Source organism: Wallemia ichthyophaga (assembly GCF_000400465.1).
Source record: "Wallemia ichthyophaga EXF-994 unplaced genomic scaffold scaffold3, whole genome shotgun sequence".
Lineage (NCBI taxonomy): Eukaryota > Fungi > Basidiomycota > Wallemiomycetes > Wallemiales > Wallemiaceae > Wallemia > Wallemia ichthyophaga.
Genome location: NW_008806276.1, coordinates 19,429 through 46,011, shown reverse-complemented (window position 1 = coordinate 46,011; position 26,583 = coordinate 19,429). Strand labels below are relative to the sequence as shown.

General features: G+C 49.5%; 12 protein-coding genes and 1 non-coding gene across 13 annotated transcripts; 7 read left to right on the top strand and 6 right to left on the bottom strand.

Moving 5' to 3' along the window:
* Positions 1–59: 59 nt before the first annotated feature.
* Positions 60–997, bottom strand: J056_002980 (SH3 domain-containing protein; the record flags this gene model as incomplete). The annotated part of the gene is made up of 2 exons (XM_009268284.1): positions 60–557; positions 626–997. 2 exons carry the CDS (start codon positions 995–997, stop codon positions 60–62), a joined length of 870 nt encoding a protein of 289 aa, XP_009266559.1.
* Positions 998–1,091: 94 nt separating this feature from the next.
* J056_002979 (uncharacterized protein) lies at positions 1,092–2,456 on the bottom strand (the record flags this gene model as incomplete). Its single annotated transcript, XM_009268283.1, has 3 exons — positions 1,092–1,174; positions 1,227–1,684; positions 1,738–2,456. The coding sequence occupies 3 exons, from the start codon at positions 2,454–2,456 to the stop codon at positions 1,092–1,094; spliced, it is 1,260 nt and encodes a 419-aa protein (XP_009266558.1).
* A 369-nt stretch (positions 2,457–2,825) lies between these two features.
* J056_004968 lies at positions 2,826–2,924 on the top strand. The gene has a single exon. It is a non-coding gene; the product is annotated as a tRNA-Leu (tRNA).
* Positions 2,925–3,205: 281 nt separating this feature from the next.
* On the top strand, positions 3,206–4,696 carry J056_002978 (Methyltransferase-like protein 14; the record flags this gene model as incomplete). Its single annotated transcript, XM_009268282.1, has 1 exon — positions 3,206–4,696. The coding sequence occupies one exon, from the start codon at positions 3,206–3,208 to the stop codon at positions 4,694–4,696; it is 1,491 nt and encodes a 496-aa protein (XP_009266557.1).
* An 86-nt stretch (positions 4,697–4,782) lies between these two features.
* On the top strand, positions 4,783–7,953 carry J056_002977 (uncharacterized protein; the record flags this gene model as incomplete). Its single annotated transcript, XM_009268281.1, has 4 exons — positions 4,783–4,814; positions 4,867–7,322; positions 7,375–7,458; positions 7,505–7,953. 4 exons carry the CDS (start codon positions 4,783–4,785, stop codon positions 7,951–7,953), a joined length of 3,021 nt encoding a protein of 1,006 aa, XP_009266556.1.
* A 112-nt stretch (positions 7,954–8,065) lies between these two features.
* J056_002976 (putative DNA-directed RNA polymerases I, II, and III subunit RPABC3) lies at positions 8,066–8,647 on the bottom strand (the record flags this gene model as incomplete). Its single annotated transcript, XM_009268280.1, has 4 exons — positions 8,066–8,174; positions 8,222–8,310; positions 8,361–8,524; positions 8,572–8,647. The coding sequence occupies 4 exons, from the start codon at positions 8,645–8,647 to the stop codon at positions 8,066–8,068; spliced, it is 438 nt and encodes a 145-aa protein (XP_009266555.1).
* Positions 8,648–8,786: 139 nt separating this feature from the next.
* Positions 8,787–11,017, top strand: J056_002975 (Cysteine and glycine-rich protein 1; the record flags this gene model as incomplete). Its single annotated transcript, XM_009268279.1, has 3 exons — positions 8,787–8,862; positions 8,913–8,967; positions 9,016–11,017. The coding sequence occupies 3 exons, from the start codon at positions 8,787–8,789 to the stop codon at positions 11,015–11,017; spliced, it is 2,133 nt and encodes a 710-aa protein (XP_009266554.1).
* Positions 11,018–11,146: 129 nt separating this feature from the next.
* On the bottom strand, positions 11,147–13,661 carry J056_002974 (AP-2 complex subunit beta; the record flags this gene model as incomplete). Its single annotated transcript, XM_009268278.1, has 2 exons — positions 11,147–11,892; positions 11,948–13,661. 2 exons carry the CDS (start codon positions 13,659–13,661, stop codon positions 11,147–11,149), a joined length of 2,460 nt encoding a protein of 819 aa, XP_009266553.1.
* Positions 13,662–13,703: 42 nt separating this feature from the next.
* Positions 13,704–17,896, top strand: J056_002973 (COPII coat assembly protein sec16; the record flags this gene model as incomplete). The annotated part of the gene is made up of 3 exons (XM_009268277.1): positions 13,704–15,844; positions 15,905–17,352; positions 17,403–17,896. The coding sequence occupies 3 exons, from the start codon at positions 13,704–13,706 to the stop codon at positions 17,894–17,896; spliced, it is 4,083 nt and encodes a 1,360-aa protein (XP_009266552.1).
* A 247-nt stretch (positions 17,897–18,143) lies between these two features.
* J056_002972 (uncharacterized protein) lies at positions 18,144–19,216 on the top strand (the record flags this gene model as incomplete). Its single annotated transcript, XM_009268276.1, has 2 exons — positions 18,144–18,851; positions 18,905–19,216. 2 exons carry the CDS (start codon positions 18,144–18,146, stop codon positions 19,214–19,216), a joined length of 1,020 nt encoding a protein of 339 aa, XP_009266551.1.
* A 220-nt stretch (positions 19,217–19,436) lies between these two features.
* On the top strand, positions 19,437–20,317 carry J056_002971 (uncharacterized protein; the record flags this gene model as incomplete). Its single annotated transcript, XM_009268275.1, has 4 exons — positions 19,437–19,443; positions 19,500–19,524; positions 19,574–19,853; positions 19,904–20,317. 4 exons carry the CDS (start codon positions 19,437–19,439, stop codon positions 20,315–20,317), a joined length of 726 nt encoding a protein of 241 aa, XP_009266550.1.
* A 36-nt stretch (positions 20,318–20,353) lies between these two features.
* On the bottom strand, positions 20,354–21,266 carry J056_002970 (UPF0613 protein PB24D3.06c; the record flags this gene model as incomplete). The annotated part of the gene is made up of 2 exons (XM_009268274.1): positions 20,354–20,918; positions 20,971–21,266. 2 exons carry the CDS (start codon positions 21,264–21,266, stop codon positions 20,354–20,356), a joined length of 861 nt encoding a protein of 286 aa, XP_009266549.1.
* Positions 21,267–21,352: 86 nt separating this feature from the next.
* Positions 21,353–23,931, bottom strand: J056_002969 (Cleavage factor two protein 2; the record flags this gene model as incomplete). The annotated part of the gene is made up of 2 exons (XM_009268273.1): positions 21,353–23,702; positions 23,750–23,931. The coding sequence occupies 2 exons, from the start codon at positions 23,929–23,931 to the stop codon at positions 21,353–21,355; spliced, it is 2,532 nt and encodes an 843-aa protein (XP_009266548.1).
* Positions 23,932–26,583: the final 2,652 nt, after the last annotated feature.

Genomic DNA, 26,583 nt, shown 5'->3' with positions numbered 1-26,583 from the left:
TTCCAAATCTACCCGTCTCTCCTCCTTGCATATTCTGGCGCACATCTCAGCTCACGCCATCAAGATCTACCTTCAGCGTCGAAAAGGGTCTGTCCTCTAGACGTTGCAGGTGATTGTGAGGAGTTACCGGGTGGCGGAGGGGGAACATGAGTTCGAGAAGGCACAGACGATTCGTCGACGTCCTCCGCGTTCTCGATAACGGTGTACATCTTCTCACCAATTTGGGGAGGGGGTATACGACCGCCGAGAATGTCTTTAGCGGGGATAGAAGTGCCGTAGAAAGCACTGTTTGTATCTCTCCGCTCCATGATAGCAGTACCTTCGAGACTGACGCCTGCGAAGAGGCCGCGCGACTTGGAGTACGAGAATAGAGGTGAGGGGTCGGATAACGCAGCTTGCACTCCCCCGCCAGTACCCAAAGGACCAGCCGACGCTGATATGTTACCTCCTATAGTGAGATTGCCAGCCAAAGTGAATGCGTCAACTGCGTCTTTCGAGTTGAGGACAACAACGAAATCTGTAATGTCCGCACCGACTGCCAAACCCCAGCCGACGCCCTGTGTAGGGTGTGAGTGCGGTGTGGGTGTGGACGGTGTAAACCACGCCAACAAACAAGCCAACTCACACCGGTAGCTATACACGAGGGCGCTGACCAAGTACCGTCATCTAGTCGAGCAATAACTATACCGCTACCTGCGCGGCCCGTTACTAAAAAACCCGCCTTGATTATCCTGAACACGGCCAAACCGCTAGCACGCTCGAGTACAGCTTTGGGAATGCTGTTCAGTGCACTTAGTGGGTCATCCGGATTAGCTAGAAAAGACTGAAGGATTTCTGCCGCTTTGTCGCATTCCCTCGGCAGACTGAAATCAAGTTCAGGTCGTTTAGCGATATCGCCTGCGAAAGAGGAAGCAGAATTAGCGCCAGATTTAGCCATATCGAATCCCTGGCTGGAAAACTTCTTGGCGTTGTCGCCGACGGATTTGAAAAATGACATAATTCAGTTGAGTTGGTGGAACTGAATAAAGAGCGTGTAGATAGTACAGGTACAATGGACAATGGACAAGGGTAATAAAATAAATATAATCGCATCAGCTCCCCGGCTTGAGCCTTCCGCCTGCTATTCTGTCTGGGCCACGTCTTCGCACTTGCGTATCGTATACGCAGTCTTTGCCTGGAATTGAGAAAGTCAGATGGGTGGATAGGACCACAGAGAACACTCTCACCTCTCTTGTCACAGCGCTGACATGGCTTGCCACCCAAACACTTTAGTTTCTGCTTCCTGCACCCGATACACGCCAGTGGCTGCCGATTCGTCGGGCTGTGAGCGTGAGCGTGATTGCGGGTGTCCCTGTCCCTTGATAACGTGGATAGTGTCGACATGGACACGCTCGACACGCTCGGCACACTCGACATCCTCGACGAAGACGGCGTAGTCGAGTCTGTCATATATCTCCTAGCTACCAGCTCAGACTTGGACGGCTCTTTCTTCTGCGTCTGCTCGCTCGGCTGGTGATGGGATATGTTGTCAAGCTTGAACAGGTACAAATCCTTGTCGCCACTCAGCTCCACTATGTTCTTCTGGTTTATCGCTAGTGAACTGTATGCCTTGGGCTCGAGCGTCGGCAGCTGTTGGCTCTGGCTCATCAAACACTCGGTGATCGCAGGTGATGGCGGATGATCGCTGAAAAGAGTCCGAATTGAAGGCGATTATCAATTTTATTTTACAATGGCTACACGATCTTGAATTTATACTCGGATAGCTTGTTGGTGAGGATGTTGTCGAGATTGTTGTATATCAATTCCTCGATCTTGGGCACATCCTTCAGCTTTGCGCGGCTGCCGACGTAGCTCTGGCACTTGATGTTGAGGTTGTAGTTGCTCGAGAGCCCCACCGTCATTTCCCCTCCATCCACCTCCACCCATACACTCCCACTAAACCTTATCAGCCGTATCACCACGTCCACTGGAATGCTCCCGAATCTCGGCTTCGGGTAGTTTATCATCAGCTTCGTTGTGACATCCAGCTCCAATTCGTCGTTATAATCAAAATCCAAGTAGCATTTTCCTTGTGTGTAGCGTGCATTACTGAAATTAGGATACTTGTCACCAATACCGACGTCATTGACGATGATTCTGTCCATAACTCCCCCTCTGCGTCTATTTAGCATCTCCTCTATCTTTTCCTTGCCCACTTTATTGAAATGCTGCCGATAAACAGCGTACAACGATTTTAGTAGCAGATTCATCCATTCGACGCTTTCCTCTTTCTCCGTACTCCCTTTCGTATCCTCCTCACCTTCCTCACCTTCCGCGCGCAATTCCCCTTTCATCTTCTTCCGACGACGCTTCTCTATCGCCACATCCACATCGCTGAATATGAAATACTTTATTATCAACATCAGCAATGCAATCACGCTGAGCTGTCCCACAATCAATCCCAGCGTGAATGACATATTCATTAGTCGGTTGTGTGTTGTGCGTTGAGCGTCGATGCGATAAAGTGTATCAACTCAATTACCCTGCTTTATGTGTGCGGGTTTGAGCGTGTAGGGGTAATCGAGGGGTAAAAATTAGTCTTTGTTTTTAAATTGTTACTTTTCGCACTTTCAAGAGGTAAACAACGCCTCATAAACCATCTCATCGCAGTTCTGAGGTATTAAGTTTGAGTGTGGGCTAAAAATTTGTAAGACAAGTGCTGAAATTGACAGCCAACAAAACTTTCTGAAAAATTGAGAGTTTCTAACACATTCAATTATAAATGTAATGCCCACCGATATCGCTTATGCAAGAATAGTATGGCGGTTTTGCCATTCTGTTGCTATGGTAGAATCCGATAGTTGGTTATTCGGGTCGGCTTAAGTAATTTATCTTAAGTTTTCCGGCTGCCTCAGGCGTCCTGGGTTCGAGTCCCAGTTCTACCATTTTTCCCTTTTTTCTTGGAAAAAAGGGGTTTTTTTTTTTCCTTCATGTTGCAATTTCCGCACGCTCAAAAAAAGCGCTAGGCTTTTCATTGCGTAGATTGAGTGACCCAGTTGACGTCATGAATACCGAGCAAACTGAATGAAACGCAGAAGAGAAGCTGAACAAACGAATCCCCACAAGCATCCAAGAGAAGAAAAGAAATGTAAAATTTTGCAGCTAATCAGAGGAAATAGAATTTGCTCAACAAAGCCCTCCTATAAGGCGATGAGGACGTGTACAGATGAGAGAGGATGAGAATAAGAATAAGACTGAGAATGGCGACAAGCTGTCAGCGTCAGCGTATACAGAGGAACTCCCCGAGGACAAGAAGCAGAAGCGATTAGCATATGGGGAGCGATACAGTGCGAAAGAAGAGTCGATGCGTAATGACTTCAGCTTAGCATATGTGAACACGTTAATACGGCCGCAAGATCAGATCATAAACGCGTACAGAGAAGGGCGATTCGATGAGTATCCGCGGTTAAAGCACCTACTCGCGTTGAAAGGGGAGCTCATTGAGAAGCACTCATACCCGCCAACGTACCTCCCATTCAACCTGGTCGAAGCTATCCCATCATCGCCCCACGAGCATTCTCGGTTGTTTGATGTTATTAATTTGGGCAGCAAGTTTGATGTTATTTGCATCGATCCTCCACTGGCAGGCTCACAGTCAGCTCAAGTTCAGGGTTCTCAATGGACTTGGGATGCTCTCGCTACTCTCCCCATCCGCCAGCTCTCGGCTGATCCCAGTTTCGTCTTTGTCTGGGTCGGCAGTGGTGGCGATGACGGGCTCGAGAAGGGCAGAGAATTGCTTGCAAGGTGGGGGTATAGACGGGCCGAGGATGTGATATGGGTGGAAACTACGGCCGATGAGGAGGATGCGAATGATGACGAGGTTTTCGAGGATAAAACCTCAGACACACTCTTCAAACGTACCAAACAGCACTGCTTAATGGGCATACGCGGTACAGTACGCCGTGCATCAGACTCGCACTTTGTCAACTGCAACATAGACGTAGACACCATCATAGCCAAGTCATCGAAGCAGAAGCCATCCGAGCTACTAGCGCTGATAGAGACATTCTGCAGTGGTACACGTCGACTAGCGTTATTTGGCACACCACACGAAGCACGCAGAGGCTGGTTAACTGTGGGTTTGGAGGGCGCAGGTAGCGCTGGAGACACACCGTACACGCCTCCTCACGGCGTCGAGCTGTTCGACGCCAAAGAATGGAGCGAGCGATTCCCTAACAATGGAACAAATCTCGTACCGCTTACGCAGGAAATCGATAACTTGCGTCCCAAGTCACCTACGCGATCGCAGTCACAGAACAACAGCAGGAATAACACTCCCAAAACAGACACGCGCACTCCACCATCCGTGACGCGACCACCTCCAGTAGACACCGGCAGGGACAGCCCTTTTAATGCGCAATTCAATGCTCAGATGCAGTTGCAGATGCAGATGCAGATGCAGTGGCAGGCGCAGTGGCAAATACAGTGGCAAATGCAGGCGCAAGCAGCGCATATGCAGATGTTTGGAGGGAGCACTGGAGGAGTGGCCGGGGGTTTAGGTGATGCTTTAGGTGCTTACAATGCCCACAACGCCGCCGCATCACCTATCCAATCACCGCAGATGGTCTATCCACACTCTCCACAGCCTCGATATAAGCAGCAACGGCCACGACAGCAAGGGCAACAAGGGCAACAAGGACAACGACAGCAGCGTTAACAATCGAGTAATATCAATACTAAATAAATATACAATAAAATTATTTACAATATTCCTTTGTTTCTTTCTTTGTTTCAAACCACGATATGGGATCGCCAGTGCAAGAAGAAGACAAGCCGTAAGACGGGAGCGGAACAAGGCGAAGACGAGTGCGCTAACGATGTAAACAGAAGAGTGAAAGCAGGTGTAACCGCAGGCGCGCGCAGAGTGCCAGCCAAGTCAGCGACGACCGCCACGCCGACGACGGTGAGGAAGGTGGCACCATCTACAGCGACAGCGGCCGCCAGACGCGGTGCAACAACCACGCGCACATCTACCGGTACTACCAGTGCCAGCAGTGCCAGCAGTGCACCCAGACCAACCCCATCACCAGCAACACGCAGCGCCAACGCTCCTCACAGACCAACATCGCGGCTATCGGCTGCACCCTCGCCCCAGCCCGCATCCGCCACTCGCAGATCATCCGTGTCGCGCTCCCTCTCCCACGATGTACCGAGCAGACCCGGTAGTGCAATGGGCAGACCCGGGAGCGCCGTGGGTGGAGGCAGGCCTGGAAGCGCTATGGGCAAGCCAGGCGCTCCTCGCTCTATTCCCGCCTCGGAGAAGATAGCTCAGCTTCAGTCTCACATTGAGTCACTCAGTGCGGAGCTAGACGCAGAGCGCAGTGCCAATTCCAATGCCAATACCAACACTGACGCTGACGCTGACGCTCATGCTCGTATTGCAGAATTGGAAAGCGTCATTGCGGCTGGACATGTTGGCGATAAAGGGTTCGAAGCTGGAGAGACTGCTGACACTGATTCGCATGCCCTCCACACCGCCCAGCAGAGTCTACTCGACACTCAGGCTAAACTTGACCACGAGTATACTGTCGCTGAAGAACGCGCGCAGATGTTGGAAACCCTTGAGACGAGAGTGTCTGAGTATGAGAAAGATAAGCAGGAAAGGAAGGATATACTGGAGATACATGATTCATATGACAACACTGCTGCCACACGAATCCAAGAATTGGAAGAAATTCTCAAAGCACGCGATGAAAACGCAGATCAAATGGACATGCACAACACTCGTGTTTTGGAATTGGAGCAGACAGTAGCAGAACTCAGGATACATGCAGAGGACGTAGCGCAATTGAAAGAGAAGATAGTGGCATTGGAGGAGGTGTCAGAGGTATCACAAGAACACGCTCAGCTAGCTGCAAACCATGACGCAGCCAATATTCGCATCAGGGAGCTGGAGGAGAGTGCTGCGCAACACAGCTCATTATCCAACGAGCATGATTCAGCAAGTGCTCGTATCAAGGACTTAGAGGAAACCATCGCTCAACAAGGCCTGCTGTCTCAACAATACGACGCTGCTGTTTCTCGTATCAAAGAATTGGATGATAGCGCTGCTCAACACAGCTTGCTTTCTGAAGAGCATCAAGTAGCTACTTGGCGCATTAAAGAGCTGGAGGAGAGCATTGCGCAGCACGGTCTGTTATCTGAAGAGTACGAGTCAGCCATTACTCGCATTAAAGAGCTGGAGGAAAGTGCCGCTCAGCACAGCTCGCTGTCTGAAGAGCACGAGGCAGCTACGTCTCGCATTAAAGAGTTAGAGGAGAGTATTGCGCAGCATGGCCTATTATCTGAAGAGCACAAGGCAGCCACTTCTCGCATTAAGGAGTTGGAAGAGAGTGCCACTCAACACCACGCACTATCTGAAGAACACAAGGCAGCAACGACGCGCATCAAGGATCTAGAGAAAAGTGCAGCTGAGCATGAAGTGCTTTACACCCAATACGACTCAGCCAGCGAACGCATCAGGGAGTTAGAGGAGAGTGCCGCGCAACATGCGCTGCTTTATGCAGAACACGAAAAAGCCGCTGTACGCATCAAAGAGCTGGAGGAGAGCGCTGCTCATTACGATTCACTCTCCACTCAGCAGGACGCAGCCAATACTCGCATCAGGGAGCTGGAAGAGAGTGCAGCGCAGCATGAAGTGGATATGAAGGCGTATGAAAGCAGGATGGAAAGTCTGCAAGAGAAGGCGAGTGATAGTGGTAATAACACACACGCACTGCAGGAGGCACTGGATGACACTAGCAAAAAGCTTGCAGAAGCTCTGACACGCGCTAGTACACTCGAGCAACAAACGCTGGAGCTGCAGGCGCTGCAGGAGCGCGAGCAGCATGAGCGCGATGAAAAGGAGGAGAAATTAATCGCTCTTCAGAGTCAATTTAACAAGGCAGAAACTGAATTGGTGAATCACAAACACAGACACGAAGAAGCACTAAAAGAAGCCCACGAAGCACATGCTTCGAATGAAAATCTAAAAGAACAGCTACATACCCTAAACGAAAGTATATCAAACGATGCTTCATCGCAAGAGGTAATTCAGAAATTGGAGGAGGATGTGGCAAGTAAGAGTGGTGAGATGGAAGCGCTGCACAGTAGGATCAAAGAGCTGGAGGGAACGAAGGAGGACAGCTCGTCCGAAATAGCAAGTCTCAAGATGCAACTGGAAGAGCTGCCGTCGTTTATGGAGAGAGTGACAGTGCTCGAAAAACAGGTCGACGACGCTAGCAGAATGGGTGCGGAGTTGGCAGAAGTGAAGGAGAGAATGAGGAGCATGCATAGCGAGCAAGGTGGGTGAGAGTATGGGTTTGAAGAAATCACTTGTCTGACAAATTTTCTCAGATGTGGCTCAGCTTCGAAATGAGATTGAAGTGCTGCGTGAATCAACACAATCTTCATTCATGCAGCTTTCAGCTGCGCATAGCCGTGGGTAAAGTGAGAATGAGATTACGTAGTTGCTAATACACATCAGACAAAGAAGGACTGGAGGGAATGCTGTCAGATTCACGCACCAAGTGCATGAAACTGATGGGAGATATAGAATCGATGAAAGCAGTACAGAAGAGCATGACAGAGGCAACAACGGGGCTAAACGACGAACTGAACGAGCGTAACTACAAAATGCAGGAACAGAATAATAACCTGGATGCGGCACTGAAGAGGATGAGACAAGCGGAGGTTGAAGTGGGAGAGTTGCGCAAGGTACTGTTACATGAGAAGGACGGACGCGCAGCAGCGGAAGCCAAACTGAAGAGTATGGGGGATGAGACGGTGTTTAACAGTGGGAATATATCCACCGAAGCGCTACACAAAGCACATAACAGCAAGATAGCGCAGATAGAGCGTAGTTACGAGCAAATGATAACGGCGATGAATGATGAGAGTAAAATGCTCCGGGAGCAGATAGAAATGGGTGAGTGAGGAGGGTAAATAGGGGTGTATAGGTGTAAAATAGGCGTAAAATAGGCTTAAAATAAGCGTAAATAAGCCTAAACAGTCGCAAAAAGATGCTAATACGAATAAATAAATATAATCATCTGCGAACAAGCAAATAAAGATCCTCTCCTACGCTGATATCGCTCAAGTAGCGGACATGACCGGTGATTGCGAGTAATAAACCGCCGAAAGAGATATAAGCAGTGCTGGAGAGTGTGAGAGTGTGAAGTGAAACGTAAATACCGTTACACACGCTATTTCCTGCTTTCCTTCGTCGAACTTGTAAACCTTGCCGAAACAGACATACTCGTAATCGGCAGCCAGACCTTGGTTATCCATGCCCTGTGAAAGTAAGTATGAGTGGGCGTGATTGGCTGCCTCTCTCAACTCACAGGCCTCCAACCGTGTCCCTGGGCTTGTGCAGTACTATCATTAGACAGCGAAGTAGACAAAGCCATTGTGAATTTCTCATTCTCCGCCAAACTGAAAACCTCAACAGGCAAATCAATAATGCAATTCAAGTTTGGCGTTGTCGAAGTTGCACCGATTCTGGCCACTTGAACGGGTTATTAGACGAAGCCTAGTAAAATACAAGTAACCAACCTCTATCGAACTTCTTGCCATCTTTGTCTATACTGTCGCAGGTGAATAAGTGGTCAAAGACGATTGAGCTCGACATTGGTGGTTGAGGATAGAGAGGCACATCGACTTATTATCTCCATCTATCTCCAGCCATCTCCTGCTATCTCCGCCATCACTCAATCTTCCCTCTTAACTCTCAACCACCACCACCACCACCACCGCCAACACCACCACAAATGCCATTCTGCTCGCGCTGTGGTGATATCTGCAAGAAGGACGAGAGATGTAAAAAGTGCGGCGGTGTAGCAGTCGGTGGGTTTTTGAATTAATTTAAATTTCGCGTTATTTACATCCAAATCCAGGCGGACAAGTGAAATGGCCATCCCAGACCAAGAGATCTGATAGCTGGATAAGGACGTGAGTTGGGCGTGTATGTGTGTAGCTGTCACAACTAATATTTTCTAGTTATGTTGAACCACCAAAGTCCACGAGCGGCAGCATCAGCAACAGCAACAGCAACAGCAACAGGAATAACAACAACACAAACAGGCGTAACAGACCAGAAGTGTTTGATAGTAATCAGCAGCCACAGGTTGAATATCAATTACCTGATTCTTGTCCAGCCTCTCCACTCCTCGAAACTGCCGATGGTACACTCACCAAACTCGTTGGCAGCGTCCTCTCACCCGAGTCTCCAACCACTCACCCCGTATGTATGTCATGCTCTACCCCGTTTCCACCCAATTCCACTCTCTACATCCACCCACACGACGATATTGGCAGTACAGAGAGCAGAGCATTCTGCTACCACTGCTACGTCGCCAATTTCAGCAAAGGCGACTGTGTTGTCTGTCGCAAAGCTGTCATTGGTGAACTCAAAGTGGAAGGTGTGTACATCAACACAAAGTGCGGTTTATTCCACTCAAACTGCTTCAATTGCGATGGTTGCGGGGTTAGTTTGAAGAATGATCCTATCACCGATCTTGATGGCTGGCCTTGTTGCATCGATTGTTTCGAGGGTAGTGCATACAGAGCGCAGATCAGACGCAGCAAGAGTGGTCGCAGACAGAGTCGCAATGTCGCCCAAAAGCCGTCGATGGATAGTGCCATGCGCGATTTGAACCACAGACTAGGTCTTGCGAGCGCACCTAACAACGCAAATGAAAATATCAACTCAGACAGCAACGTGAAGACATCGCCCAGACGTTCTGGTCGCGTCTCGATGCTTGGCGAGCAGCTGAGTGGCGTTGAACTCACCGAAGCGTCAAACATCTCTCCGAAGCAGCGAGAAAGTCTGGCGAATCTGGCTGATATTGCGCGCGACCGCAGTATCGAATTCGACGAGAAAAAGCAAACGGAGAGGGAGAAAAATTATGTCAAAGACCACGACAAGAAGGAAAGACGCGTGTCGGCTAGAGATTTGGTCGGTGCAAGGGGTTTCGAGGGCGTCGAGAAGTACGCTTCTCCTCCTAACTCACCACCAAATCGAGCTTCACGGCGCAGCTCAAAGTACTCTCTCGACTCAAATGTCTTCCCCAGACCGAGCAATGTGCGCAGTCGATCGCAGAGCATAACCAGTTTCCACGACGAGCTGAGTGGAAGGCGAGATGTGCATCAAGATAAGGAGAATACGGAGGAGTGCGCCGAGTGCAAACGTCCGATCAGCGCAATGCACACAAACTCAAACAAACAGATGCAAACACAAACACATATAGTCAGTGTACCGGGCGAAGGGACATACCATGCAGACTGTCTGCTTTGTGCGCAGTGCGGCAAGACGCTTGCCGGGGAAGGGACGGAGGGGAAGTTATCAGTTGTGAAGCTTACAAATGGCAGACTTGGGCATAAGGAGTGTGCACCTGCGCAAGTAACATGGACGCTCGGTAGCGTTGGCAGTAGCAGCACCCAAGTCAAACCCCGGGAGAACACCACACCTCAGACCTCACCCCAGCGCAAAGAATACTCGCCCGGACTGCGCAATGCCTACACCACCAACACCAACACCAACACACCGCCCAAATTGGGCAAGGCGGTGCATGCAACACTGACACCATCCCCCAGCACGCTCAATGCGCGACGCGGGAGTGGCGACAGTGTAGGTGTGAATCAACCCAAAGGCTCAGGTGGTGAGACATCCCACAAAACACTCAACACACCCTCTCCTCCTAAAAAAAGCCTCTGGGCTACACGCTCATCACCCTTCTCTCGTTCACATTTTGGCGGCATGTCGAGCTGTCCGTCGTGCGGAGAGAAATTGACACTGTTCGAATGCACTCCCGGACCGGCAGGTACAAAGTACCATTCCAAGTGTCTGCGCTGTCGTGGCTGCGCTAAAGACCTCGATAGCTTCGCTAAAGTTGACTTTGACGGTTGGGTTTGGTGCAGAGGCTGTTTTGACACTTATGTACCCAAGCCACGCCCGCTGTCGTACCACTATCAGAGTGGTGGTGTTGATGGAAGGGTGTAGTGGGAGTTCTTTCAGGTGTATATGTATAATAGTGTATGTATGATATAATAGGTGAAAACATGATATCTAATTGGTGTATAAAAATGTATCAACCAAGTCCATAATCTAAGAGTCTAACCATCTAACCATCTAAAAGTCTAACAGCGAATCATTGTGGTCACCTCTCGAGTGAAGAACGGGAGTATCGTCGAACGCATCGCCCAGTGCTGCATAAGGGTTGGAAGGGTCGTTAGTCTCTGCGCTGTTAGGGTTGAGTTGGGTGTAAGCTCCGTGCGGTGTGTTTGAGGGGGGAGTGGAGTTGGAATGTGGGGAATGGAGAGAGTGAGAGTGAGCATCCGGGTAAATAGGTGAAGAAGGAGAGTGCGGAGAGTGGTTTGCGTGTTGCTCTTCATTCATATTCACACCTAGACTGCCACTGGGACTCATTCCACCCACTCCTACTCCACCGACACTCAAACGACCAAAGTCAGCCGTAAGTCTGTTTGAATTCGCCGCATGTATCCCACCGTCTGTGAGATGCTGCGGTAGGAGATCGCCAGCGACAGAGATAGGACGGGCGTGGAGATCATTAGCTGAGCCGGGGTTGGTGGGTGAGGTGGGGCTGGGAGCTGGAGCGTGAGCACTGTTATTCACGTTCACACTCACACTCAAACTCTCTCCAGCACCCTCACCTCCACCACTCCCATCGCCGCCAACAGCCACATCGGGCGACGGGACACTCGGTAGCGGCGTCGGAGCTTCATGACGCGCACTGGCCGTCTGGGCCGCTCTGCGTGCGTGCGTATCCAGACACGGTGAGTCTGGGAGGTATCTAACTTTAGCGCCGCGTATGAATGCCGTAGGCTGTTTGTGATACACGGAGCTAAGTTCACCGACTGAGAGGGATGTGTGAGCTAAGTGAGGTGGGTGAGGTTTCATGTTCCTACTCACCATGCAAAAGGAGCGAGTCAAGGAGAGAGCGATCCATGCGATCAGCATCGGTGCTAATGGTAGGTTTAGTAGCTAGCACCACATCGCGCGCGGCGTTAGGGTCACTAGAGAGGAGGCGCCAGTAGAGAAAAGCGCGATCACGTATATCAGGATTATCCATCTCTTCAGTCCCCCAAGCGAGCACGCGCGGGACTAGTTCCTGACCCTGATGGGGAGTCTTGATAAAGAGCTTAACTGTTGCTGTGAGGAGAGACAGCTGTACATCGACATGCTCTTCGCGGAATGCAAAGAGATAGTCGTCGAGCAGCTCGTGAGAGAGCGGTATCATATCAGCATATTCCCCTATCATCCAGATCATCGCTGAGCGAGACTCAACGTCATTGAGGTGATCAATTTGCGCTGTTAAAACGGGCAAGTCGCGGATGTAGCGTGTCGGATACTTGCGCAGAATGTCTCGCATCACTACTATCACCTCTTGCACTACATACCCAATACCATCGTTGAGGAGAGATAAAAGCACTCGAACACATTCATCACTCGCTTCCTCAATTTTTATCGCTAGTCGTCCCATTAACTTTATCGCTTTGCGTACGAAATCTACATCAACTTCCGTCGCATACTCACTCAACTCAGCGAGAATCTCGCGGTAATTCTCGACACGCGTGAGACGGTAGATAATCTCGAGTTTGGCCAGCTTGACGTAGATAGGGTCGGAGTATTTGACGAAGAAAATTTTGACGTCAGCGTGCAACACCAAAGGACGGCGCTGGATGATGAGAAGGATGTTGCGAAGGGCAACATATTGAACTTCAGGAGGTGAAGAGAGGAGAGTTATGAGAGGAGGGCTGAGTTTGCGGGAGTAGTGAGAAATGGTGTCTTGGTTTTGGATATAGTTGAAGAGATAGATGATGATCTTGGTAGAGGAAAGAACGACAGCGCTGTTAGAGTGCTGAAGATTGGTGGCTATGCGTTCAATGAGGAGAGTAGCGTCATGGGAAGATTGAGGGGTGAAATGGAGGAGGGATTCGAGAATATAGACCTGGGCCCACTCGGAGCACTCGTCGAGAGCGTTCACGAGCTTATTGGCAATGGTAATATTCAATTTAAGCTGTATGTTGGAGGATTTGTTTGCAATTTCGCATAAGGCAGCGACAGCGTTTGCGACGACGGCAGCGTTTGAGTCAGCGAGGAGGTCACGGAGGAATCTAATCAAGCTGTGCTTCTCTACAAGAGCAGGGTCGTAAGAGTAGAGCTTACAGAGGCTAATTGCGGCGGTTTTACGCACGTAAGGATCAGCGTCGGAGAGGCAATGCCTGAGAGGGTCCATGAGAGAGTGAGCAACGTATGGGAGTTGTATATAGGACATGGTGCGTAGGGCAAGGGAGCGCAGTAAAGGATTCCTATCAGCGCAATCGTTGAGAAGGAGAGAAACGGGATGGTGGATGAGATCAGGGCGATGTTTAGCGTAGGTGGCTAGGTACGAGTAAATAAGCTTCTTGATTTGAATATCCTTAACGCTCAAATGCTGCACAACATCCTTGTAAATACCAGACAAATCATAGCCCATAGTAACATTCGCCAGTATTCTCTTTAAAACTAACTTTAAATTGTTGAAATTCTTGTCCCTTTTATTAAAATCATTTAGCTGCTGCTTGGTTTCACTCAAATCAATTTTATAAAATAAATCCTTGTCTTTGGTATTGGCTGTTGACATGGAAGTAGCGTCTTAAGGGTTGATCCCAAACCACCATCATCGATGAACATCCCCGCTTCTCCTAAATCTGCTAATTTCTTTATTCCAGATGGTGTACTTTATCTAAAGGACTACGGCTACGGCTACTTTGATGACGCAGGCAATTGGGTTTACTGGTATCCAGATGATTTCGATTTTCATTTTGATAAAGAGATACGCGAAGACGGATTAGAGATGCATAAAGATGAACCAGAGATGCGTGGAGATGCACCTCTTCACGATGACATACCCTTTAATTCTACCCACCATGACCAATTTCTAGCCGATTCTGCTTATTTTCAAGGGAATAATGGGGATAATGACCTTGAACAAACTCAGGAGCCTTTTGAGCAGCTCGTTGGTGTAGATGATCCATGGCAGCAGGAGGAGTATCAGCAGCAACAGCAGCAACAGCAACCACAGTATACGCCATCTTATCTCTATCAACAGCCAACGCAGGAGCATTATCTTACGGCTCAACAGCAACCAGCTTATCCAGAGCAACCAGCGTACTCAGAGCAGCCATTATACTCAGAGCAATCAGTATACGTTCCACCTGCTCAACAAGCCACTCAAACCACTCAACATGCCACTCAGCAAGCCACTCAACAACCCCCAGTACAATCACTCTATTCCACGCCTACGCAGCCACCGCCAAAACAATCAGGATACTCTCCACCACCACCAGCAGCTCCAACTGCCCCACCTGTGCACCCTCAGTCCATCTACTCCCCACCAGCAATCACTCAACAGCCCGAGCAACTTTATGAGCAATTTTCTGGGCAGATTGCCGAGCGGGGCTCTGAGCAACAGTCTGATTTGTATTCTGAACAACACTCTGCTTACACTACTCCTGCTCCTGCTCTTTCACCAGCAGCCGTACCTGTTCAACAGCAGTATGATCCAAGTCTTGCGACCAATCAACAACAGTATGAGCCACGATCTAACTGTCAAACACCCCACCCCACCCAAGACACCTTCTCAAACGCCCCAATAGTCTCTTTCGGTTTTGGTGGCAAACTGGTTATCCACAACCCCTCAACTCCCATAGCATCACCCTTCACTCCCTCAACATTGGGCATGTCTCAGCCAACTCCGTCTACTGTCAACATTGCCGAATTGGCCAGCGTACTACCCCCAGACCTCTCACCACCATTCCCAGGCCCACTCTTGGGCAATTCCCATACCACCAAGTCCCAAGTTCTGCGATACCTCGATAACAAGATAAGCACTGGAGCAACGTATCCGAAAATGGCTCTGCTGAAGGTGCTTAGGGTAATGCTCATCCATGATGGTATTTTGAGCTCCCGCCAAAGTGAAGAAATACGTGATGCACTCATCTCGGACGACATTAACGCGCACTCCCACAAACGCGCTCCATCTGGTCTCCAAATCACTGTGCCTGCCGACGAGACGTCCCCACACATGAAGCCTTTCCCGTCATCGCAGACCCCCTATGCTGTTGAAGACAGTGCGGACATTGTAGCGACGTACTGCACGACGACGGGCCATCTCGGTGCAATCCAACAATTCCTCGTGAAGGGGGCCAAGCGCGAAGCGGTCATGTATGCACTCGAGCACAAGCTATGGTCGCATGCTCTGCTCATTTCTTCATGCGTCGACAGACAGCTGTGGTCGGAGGTTGTGAGTGCGTTGATAGCGTATGAGTTGCCAAGCAGCAGTGGCAGTGGCAACGATAACACAGGCAGCACCCACAACACCAAAAACTGGGACAGCTTGCGCGTTGCATACGGTCTCTTTGCAGGTACGCTCAGGAGCACAAACACACCGAGTGACACGCGCAACTGGAGCGCGACGGCCGCGACGCTCGTCTCCAATCTAGACAATAGCGATGCACAACACGCGCTGTCCGAGCTAGGTGACAGGCTTGCGGAGGTGGGTGAAGTGGATGGCGCGCACACGGTCTACATACTTGCGCAGAGTGTGGACAAAGTGCGTCTCAATTTGGTGGGGTGCGCACATAACGCTTACTCAGACGAGTCGTGCGAAATGAGCGAGATTCTCGAGTACGCTCTCAGCCTCAATCCGCATATGAAGGCGCATGTGAAGCGCGGCGAGTACAGCGGTATGCCACACTTGCAGATTTACAAACTCGTACATGCTTGGCATCTCGCCGAAGCTGGTCGACTTCATGATGCGAATAGGTAGGTGATACATGATGTAGCTAAAGGCGAGATGCACCAGCTGACTACTACTAATCGCAGGTACTGTGAAGCAATAGCAACATCTATCAAAATGTCCAAGCAACTCCAATACCACCCCAACATTTATATCCAGCTAAAGGAACTGAGCGACAGACTAGCAGCGCATCTGCACACAGCGGACAAATCGTGGCTAACAAAGAAAATAGCTCGTCCTTCTCTAGACACATTGTGGAATAGCATGGAGGGGAAGCTGACCAAATTTATAGCTGGGAATGACGAAGAGGGCGAGAATGCTATAACAACGCACGCACAGAAAACTACCCAGGATGACCCCTTCGCTACGTTTACCAGCATAGACGAGTCTTCGACGAACGGTCGACTCAGTCGCGCAGTCTCGGCTTTTGATTTACCCAATTATAGTAATGCTGCTGGTGAAAACGCGGGTGCGGGTATGAGTGAGGGTATGAGCTTGCTCGATAGACGCGCCTCACACAGCCCGTCATACCTCACTCCTGGCATTGCTAGCGGTGCAGCCGGTGCACGCAGTGCGCTTGGACAACCTCGAGCTGCGAGTGCAATGGGTGGATTAGGTGGTGTGGCCACTGCCAATGCCAATACCATCGCCAACGGGCTAGGTAACATGCACAACCTCCTGCGCGACCTTCCTTCACCAATGGAGGGTGAAGATAGAGAGGGCTTTACTCGTGCAGCTGTAACGCCGCCCTTTAGCGATGAATTTAATGGGGTTGGGGTGGCACAAGATGGAGAGATGCTTGGTAAAGATTTGCAGAATGTGCAAATGCCGCTGCAAACGTCAATGCAACCACATCCTGCCACTCAACAGATGCAACCACCCCCACCTCCGCCTCCTGCGCAAATGCAACCACCACCACCACCACCACTTGCTCAACCAGTGCGGAATGTTTCACCAGCGCAGCAACAGTCACAATCACAATCACAGTCGCAGCTAAAGCCTCACCCCCAGCCCCCTTCATCACACTCTCAACCCCCACCACCACCTGCTCAACCAGCTATAACATCGCCATTCGGTCATTCGACAAGTGCGAGTGAAGACTTTAATGCGCCTGAAGAACTGGATGAAAGTGAGGGAGGAAATTTCGTCTCGCTTATGGATTCGATGGATGTTCCAATCCCGACAACGACGACAGAGAATTCAAATGCAAATGCGTACATCAGTCCTCGCGTAATTGATGAAATAGACGAGGCGGATGAATTGGAAGATGACCTCGGTTTCGGCAACAGTTCGACCAAGAAAGCGAAAGAGATGAGAGAGAAGGATAATGAGGGGCATCATGGAGAAGAAGAGAAAACTGCGGCAACATATCAACCTCCACCGCCACCACCACCTGCACCTGCACCCGGTAAACAAGAGAAGTCGGGGTGGTTTTCGCGCTCGACGACTCCCGCCAGCACGCCTCGGATGGATGAGAAGATGGAGAAAGAGGGAGAAAATAAAGAGAGCAAGGGAAGGCAGGAGAAGCGACCAGGTGTGTAAAGAGAGTTATTGACCAGCACACCATACTAACGAACCCAACAGAACTCAAACAATCAGTTTCATCGAGTTGGCTGAGCAGGTGGTGGAAGAAGGATGAGCAGAATACAAACCAAGGAGGAGGGCCAGTAAAGGCAAAGCTGGGTGAGCAGTCTTCGTTTTACTACGATCCTGATCAGAAGCGCTGGGTGAATAAGGCGAATGAGAGTGGGAGTGAAGGTGGGACTGCTGCGTCGCCTAGGATGCCACCGCCACCTCCACGCTCTAGCACTGTGTCGCCGGGATTGGCTGGGACGCGGGGAGCGAGTGCGCTGAAAAACAGCGTGAGTATGGATCTTAAGGGAGAGAGTGGGAGTGGGAGTGGAGCGGGTGTAATGCCGCCGCCACCACCACGACCACTAAGTACGGCAATTACTGGAACACCCGCTGGAACACCTGCTGGAACACCACCTACACCAAATGCACCACAACCAACACAACCAATACAACGAAAAGGGAAGAAAGCAGCACGCAATAAATACGTAGCAGTAAATATGTAAACAGATTAAATAAATAAAATACTTTTCAGCGAGGAATGCACTGACGTTAAAGTGAAACTGAGGCTCGCACGCGGCGAGGTGGTTTGAGGAGAGCAACCAACGGGGAAAACGAAAAAAAAAAGAAAAAGGATTGAATAACGCGGGACGATATTCAATTAAATAGTTACATTACAATATACGCTCGTTTATGCAGAGTTCAATTCACAATCATTACCATAACCACGGGCGGGAGAGGAAGGCGTCGAGGATGATTAGGCGTGGAATTCCTGCGAATATTCTTCCCACTGCTTCACCTACTGCAGACAGTCCTCCTCCTGTTGCCCAAGTAACGCAAGGTGCGCAGGGTGCCCAAGATGTACAAGGTACACCAGATACACCAGATACACTGAACATACAAGATACGCCAGATACACAAGATACACCAAACACACAAGATACTCAAGATACTCAAGATACTCAAGATACGCAAAATCCAGTCGCAAACGCAAATTCAACCGAACAAGAGGATAATACCACAGAAAGCAATCAAAATTCTCCAGAAACTTCACCGAGCGTATCACCATCAAACAAATCATCATCGAACACATCCCCATCAAATACAACCCCCTCAGAAACGATTTCACCAGAAAACACATCACTTTCCACCCCCGACAACACAGCTAACATCGAAGACTCCTCTGATAGCCTCTCTGGCGGCAGCATAGCGGGTATATGCGTTGGAATAGCCGCATTCATAGCCATCCTCGTGTTAATCAGCCTGGTAATCTTCAAGAAGCGCAAGAGGCAGGAGAAGACTCTGCAGAGGGGTTCTAGGATGCAATTCACTGGCGATCGCGGCCTTGTTGGACAATCAAATGCAAGTTTCGGCGGTGGACCCGTCATACCAGAGGAGATAACTTCGCCAACGCCTTTAGACAATACGGTAGAGCGTTCATCTGCCTACATACCAATGCCGGTGGGTGGCAGAGTTGTTCGAAAAGCATCACCAACCAACTAACTAACTCACAGATTTCAATCACGCAAGGACGAGAAGCTACCGCTACTACGCAGTTCGTTCCTAGTCTGCCAGATGAGATTATGCTCATACCAGGCGATAAGGTGCATATTGTCAGGGAGTGGGATGATGGTTGGTGCTCCATCCACCACTTGGCTAAGGGCATGGAAGGGGTGTGTCCTAAGGAGGTGCTCGGGCTGACGAGCCATGCTGACGATTTTGCTGATTCGCTGTCTCAATTTAATAAGAGATTGTCTTTGTACGGAGTGCAGGAGGACGTGGATAAGAGGAAATCGTCATTGATAAATGCACAGATGGCACAGTAAACACCAATAAAAACAGCAACTTGGATAGTTGCTAGAGTAATACAAGATATACCAAATGGATTTCTTCACTTTGACTTTTTCACTTTCCACTTTTTCCCCTAATTTTTCACCGAGCTTTCTTTTTACACATTGACCGATTGATAAAGTACAAACGAGAATTAGATGTAGTTTGAATCGTGTGACTCGTTGGTTTGAGATTTCTTGACTTTGTACAATCAGGATGCTGGGTGGGTGAATGGGATAGCATCATAGCATCAGACACAGCTGACTATGTTGATGCTAGTCGTTGGATTAACTGGCGGAATAGCGTGTGTCTGGAGTGCGCAGTTTATAACAACGACTCAACAGTCCACACAGCACGGGTAAATCGACAGTGACGCAGCGACTAAGAGAGGAGCACAAGCTGCGAGTGATTGATTTAGATAGCGTTGCCAGGCAGGTCGTTGAGCCAAACACCCCAGCTCTGCGCAGCATAGCCGACCGCTACGGCGACAGAGTGTTGAAATGGGATGAGCCATCCAATCAACACACTCTTAACCGCCCAGCACTCGCGCGTATCCTTTTCGACGACAAGGCCGAGAAGAAGTGGATAGAGAGTGTTCTCCACCCGGAAATACTCAAGCGGACAGCGTGGGAGGTGGGTGAGCGCTGTGAAACGAGTGCACTGCTTACCGCTCAGCTCATCAGGTGCTCAAGGCTTATGCGAGTCTGTCGCGTGTCGTCGTGCTCGATGTGCCCCTCCTCTTTGAAGCCAATCTGCATCGTTACGTGGGGGTGAGGACACTGGTTTATTCTTCTCAAGATGTTCAGCTGCACAGACTCATGCAGAGAGATGGCATCAGCGAGCACGATGCACAGAAGAAGATAGCCGCACAGCTCCCCATCGACGTCAAGGTCGATATGGCTGATCAGGTGGTGCACAACGATAGCAGCAGGGAGGAGACGTATAGAGAGGTGGATGGCGTGGTGAGTGAGTGGTGCGCCAGGACGCGCTATTGGTATCTTCTCCAGTGGCTTTGTCCGCCGTTAGCTGCCATCCAAGCTGCGTGGGCTGTGTGGTGGAGTGGGAGGGGTAATCAGGGTGGTGTAAAACAAGAGTAGAAGTGTTTTGTAGAAAACTAACATGCATTCTATATGTTAACAGCCCTTTAAAAACTCCAAAACCACCTCAATTAGTTTTAGTGTCGGCCTGCTGCCATCCATGCCCCCCTGATAGTCATGCTTGGCATCTGGTACGACTGTGCTTACTCTGATTTTCTCGCCGCCACAACTCTGCATACGCCTCGCGAGCGCTTCCTTATCCACGCTAGCGGGCACAAACTGATCAGCGCCGCTGAAAATGAGAGCCAATGGTGCTTTCAGTCTACTGAACACGCGCTCAAACGCATCATCCGGGAGAGTGCTAGTGAAGTAATCATCTTGGCCACCTTCTGCAAAGAGGGAGTGGAAGCGATAAGCTGTGATAGGTGTAGCGAACCAGCTGCAGCTATCGCGCGGCATAGCCTCATCAGCCCTCCCCTCTTTCATCATCTGCAGAGCGAGGGGGATATGCGACCTTATACCATCGTCAATCCCCTCTCTATCGCTGACGGGAGCCTGAGCAATACAGCCGTCTACACGCTCACGCTGTCCGTCGGCGGTAAGGTAGTGCACCACATCCTGTGAGCCTGTGCTGTGGCCCATAAGCACTATCTTTTGCTTGCTGTGGCGAGCGTGAGCTGCTATGCACCCCTCTTAATACAATCCACACCCACCCAAGCTTGCGCAGCTCGCCCAGCGCACTCGATATCTCTCGCACATCCCGGTCTAGTGAACCATGCGCAAAGCCGTAGCCTGAAGAGCTGGTTAACAGCTGGCACAGCCCCCAGCCTTCTCTCTCCAGTGCTTCGCTCAGTGGCGCGACGTATGGCACACTCAGTAGCGTGTTCGTCAGCCCCGCTACAAACACCACCACTTGTGCAGACGCCTTGTCGCCGCTCAAGAACATAGGAAGCGGTCCTAGATTTGGCGACTTGTTTGGATTAGGGTATTGTTGCAGTTTTCCTTCCATATGGAGTGTGATGTGGTGGTATTTGAAATACACTTTTGAAATACCCTTAAATAATCTACAATACTCTTTTTCTTTTTCTTCTCGTGTTATGCTGGCGTCGGTATCACAGCATGCATCCCGTACACAGCCTCGCGTACCGTGTAGTATATGTCACCATCACCTATCAAACTAGACGTAATGTTGAGTTCACCGTTGGTATTCTTCGACACGGCCACTGCACCGTCTGCATTATCCTCAGCACCATCCTTGTCATTCCAGCATATCAGCACACCCTCTCCACCAAACTCAGCACTCATTCCCAGCCCCACCAGCTTGGCTTTGAGAGCTGTCAATTTCATGTCGCCGATAAAGAGAGATGTGGGCAATGCGCGTGAGTTGTCCTGTGCAGCACGCGCATCTGCTTCTTCGAAAGTCGGCACGAGGGCCTCTTCATGGTATTTCATCGTGCCGATGGCGTGACCTACGACAAAATCTTCGAATGGAGCCATATGCACGCTATTAACGAGGCTGTCCCCGAGAGTGAACGTGTAACTGTGCGTGTGCTCGCCAATCGTTACCGTTTCGCCCATAGCAGGCACGTATATATCCTTGGTCATGGCCGATATGGCATCGAATGCACCGATAAGCGAGTGGGATGAAGAGTGAGAACCCCCTACGAGAATCATCTTGCGCGGGTTGAGACGGGGCATTATATTCTTGATCGCCCTGCTGTCGTTAAGACCTTCAAGATCGACGTACATGATCTGACATCGCACATCTACTTCCACTTGCTCGCTTATGTATTTTGAGGGTGGCTCTATGGGAGTCGCGTCTGCCTCCTCCTCCATCTTCCTCCGTTTAGCTTCGTGCTCCTGATCCCTTTCGATAGCCTGGCGCTCCATCTCCTTACCCCGGCTCACCCAACTATCAGCATCAATCACCTCACCGTAGCTATCCATTTTTCTTTTCGTATCGTTAAAAGGGAACATCCTGAAGCGCGGTGCGGAACCCTGCGCGGTCTTGAAGAAGGAGGTTGCACCGCGGGTCGAGTGACCCTTGAGGAAGATATCGAAGCTGACCTGCTGCACCTCCTCCTCCTTCTGATCCTCCTTGTCTGAGTCCTTATCGTCGTCCTCATCGTCCTCCTCCTCCTCCTCGTCCGCCTCCTGGGCATCCGCTTCCATCATCCTGCGGCGTCGCGAATCTGCAGCCTGTTTGGCTGCCTCTTGCTCGCGCGCGAGACGCTCGTTCGCCTGGTGCGCCTCCAGCTCCTGGCCCAGCAGAGGAATTTTCGAGTGCTGTGTAATGTTAACCCGCCAATCACCATGTACCATCGCGCCCAGCCTCCCGCTGCCCCACTGCGAATCGCCCTGGCGGCTATTCCAGCGGTCGAATATGTCGCGCGCAAGCGACCCTGCCATCCCGCGACTGGTCAGTACTACCGCGTTGCCCGGCGTGCTTGCAAAAGAGCTGAACAGCCTACGCGAACTGCCATAAGACATGGAAAGCGGCACCGCAAGGACGACTTTCGGGGTGTTCGGGTGGGTCGCCTCGAGAGCGTCAACTGAGGTGAATATATTGAGTGTTTTGAATTCTAATACTCCCCTGCCCTGCCGCAGGGTGTTGTCGCCAGCAGCAGTAGCCCCGCCGAAGAACTCCATCAGACCGCGGACGAACTTGAGCATGTCGTTGCCCGTGTTGCTGATGAGACAGAGTGGGACGCGGAAGGATGGCTGCTTGTCGCGGATATACGACCAGTGCTGGTCGAGGAGGACGAGTAGCTCAAGGATACGCGTGGTGGGGTCACATGGAAGTAGGACGGAGTTGCTGTTCTGGAGAGTGCGGTTGATCAAGTCGAGCAGCGCTGCATCCCTGTCCTTGCGTTTGGCATTGACGCAGTCACCGCGCTCGCTGTCGGTAATGACGAGTCCAGGCCGCACTAGCTGCTCGTGCACGCTCAGACCCCCCTGGTCACCGCGTATCAGCGCTGTGCCGTCAAGATGGCGCTCTTTCATGTGGTTGAGCCCGACTGCATAGAGTATGGTGCCGACGGAGGGCGCGCGGATCTTCCAGAGCGTGCCTCCCAACGTGTGGCCGGAGGAGTACGCCGTTATCGTCACACCGCGTAGCTTGCCGTAAAGATGCTGTGGTTGATGATAGCGCACATCCTTGACTGCCGACCACGCTGAGCGGTTTTCTTCTCTGGTAGGAACGAAGAGGGGCGAATGCGATTGGTCTGTTGCGTCTGGAGACTCGCTTGCCTTCTCCCCGGTAATTTCCCTCTCGCTGCGCCAACCGATGATATCCTCGAGCGTCGTCAGCCGGGCGAGCTCCTTGACGGGCAGAGAGCAGTACGCTGGGCAGGTGAGCCCGTAGTGCGTGTATGCGTAGGCGTACAGACCGCTGTGTTTGGTGGAGGCGTGCGATATCAGCACCAGGTCGACAGTCGGGGCGATACTGGGGGCGGTCTGTTAGCCTTTAGAATGCGTGCAATCCCCACTCACTCCTTCAACGCCCGCTCGTATCCAAATTCCGGGTTCGCATTAGCCTCCCAATCTCTGCTCCCACAGTCAAGCAATATCCGCGCGCCATCCATCTCCATCAGGTAGCAAAGCGGCTCGCTGGTTTTCATTTCCCCGCTCGTCGCCCTCCCAGAGCCTGCAAGAGGCGTCACTGTAATCGCCATGGCAGTTTGTGATAGAGGAGACGAGAAATGAGATTAGGAATGAGCGTTTAATTAAATAATTGGGATTTGCTTGTTTGATGTTATTTCAATCCCGCTTCTTAAAAGTTGCCGCTGCTGTAATCACAAAGAGCGCTACTAAGCCGCGTCTGTGATGTGATTGTAGACGCTGATGTATTGTCTGTTGCATAGTCCTAGCACTCATTATATCTCAAGTCGCTTGACGCGTACTTAAGATCTTATTAACCGCGCATATCAACATACCAATGGACATACTATGGCTGATTTACGAGGTTTGATCATCTCCAAATAAAAAAGTTTGGGAAAACAGCCCTGAATAAGCTCTACAACATTTCGCCAGAATTATATTTCTGAGGCTCCAACTGCGCTCTACACGCTTTTTGGAGAATGCAATCCGACATCAGCCTGGAGCACTCTATAGGATAGATACGGAAGACTTGGCTTAGTCTGTCGACAAAAACCAACGTTACTAAGCGATAGACGCTTCAAGCACCCGAATTCTCATTTATTCGGCTCTATACAGGTGATTTACATTTTTCGATCGCTCGAGTCTTACTACTTACTCACCTTGATATAGCCAGCTTGTTGAGCAGACACACACGGGGTTATTTAACCATCTAAGCTATGTTGGCAAATCTTAGACACACTTTGTACAAATGCGCGATCACCCTGTCGTAACATAATATTCTCTTTATTTTTATGGCCGTTAGTCTTTTGAGAGAGCCTTGACTCGACAAACAGGTGCATAAACGCCACCTATACCCTGTTTTGAAAGATACCTTGCCCACGCTCTTATGTATATGTCGACGACGTATTCAGATGCGCCCTCGAAATTAATCAAACTAAACGCAGCTTTGAGAAGCTCATTTCGCTTTTTCTCAAGAACCACATTTGGGGCTTGTCGATAGCCACTGAAGATAGGGCTGTTTGGTCGGATTTATCGGTAACGCTGTTGTACATTACGACCTTTAGACTATCAGTATTTTTTGAGGTACCATACTAGCTAAATAGAAGCTGCTTTGTCTTTTCAAAGCCTCTATCGACTTTCTCTTCCTTGGCCTGTACTTTGTTCGAGAGTGATCGTGTGTAACTGTCTGAAGATTTGCTGAAGTATTTTTCAAAATATTCGTTGTTTAATTTGCCAATACTCAGCCCGAGCTTACTGAGGCGGTTTTCTGCATCGCCAAACGCTTGACAAACATGCCGTTACTAATACTTTTTTTTTATGTCATTTGTAGATTGCGTATACCTTACACTGAGCTAGTTATGACTCTAGTTGATTCATTCAACATGATCGAGGATTTCTGCTAGCTGATTACTTGTTGTTCAAGGGAAAATTTGGATGTCTCAAATAGGCCCGTGAAATGAGTTGGGCCGCTTGACCACTAGGTCATACGCACACAGGTTATTAAGGGCATGTTTAATATTATATCTGATTGATAACCAGTCAAGGTTAGATGTACACTCGATAAACTAAACAAACGATTGGGACACTCTGACTAATCGCCGTGTAATAAATTTATGCGAAGACATGTGCATATCAAAACCTCATAGCATATAAAACATTTGAGGTGCTTTTGCGACGCATAAGATGTATTCTGCACAAACATTTTCAGGATTTCACTCACCATACGCGGCCAATGTAATTTAGTGTACGCGCTCTCATATAGTAAATCTGAAGAAATCTAGTCTGAATACCAGAACAATTTTTAGTAATCTACGGCATGCTCTCGCGGCTTTTTGACACTACTCACAAGCAGCATCGCAGATACCTTTAACGTATGTGCAATCTCACTTATCATTACATCCACCAACAAAACCACAAGCATACTTTATAACCTCAGCTAAAGATGTAAATAATTTAAGTCCCTAAGCACTAGCAATTGACCGCCTTCATGTCTCAGTACCGATGACTGTAATGAATCCATTTTCTATAACATCGTCTCTTACAATAAGGTTTTAGGTGCGATTCATGGCGTTCTTGCTTTAATCGATGCAGCATATTTTTTTCTGGTGATATCGAATTTTATTTCGCTGAATCACACAAAATATAAAAGATGAAAATTAGACTACAATGCTTTAATTGGTAAACTGCTGTGATGTCTTGACCAAGATTTGGTGTGAAATATAGAATGTGACTCTCATTTATTTCAAATAGACGTATCTAAAATTAAATCATTGAATTGCTTCACTAGACAAAACCTCATCTTATGCTGAATTGAGACTATTATACGCCTGTAAAAATTTTCTTTAATCGACTAGGCTTTGTCATAAAAGGCAAAAAGCGCATCGATAGCACTTTTACACCTTAAAATTTACCCCTAGTAGCCCTAAGGCTGTATCCAAATTGGCGCCGTCGTATATATAGCTGGCAAGTGAGTTGCGGCTGTAAAGGCACCACCAAATCGCCAACGTGGAAAATAAAGAAATACGAAGTTGAATAAGTATATATTGTAGCATGATATGTCTTTATGCGCATGTAATCATTCTTATGCAACACCTTCTGTTGTCGTTCTTATTCTAAAAAGACTCTTCATCTAATACATGTTATCAAAGTGGGAAATCAATGTTGGATAGTAACAAGATTTATAGAGAGTGGGAAGCTCACTGTGACATGAATACATCGGTGTTAAG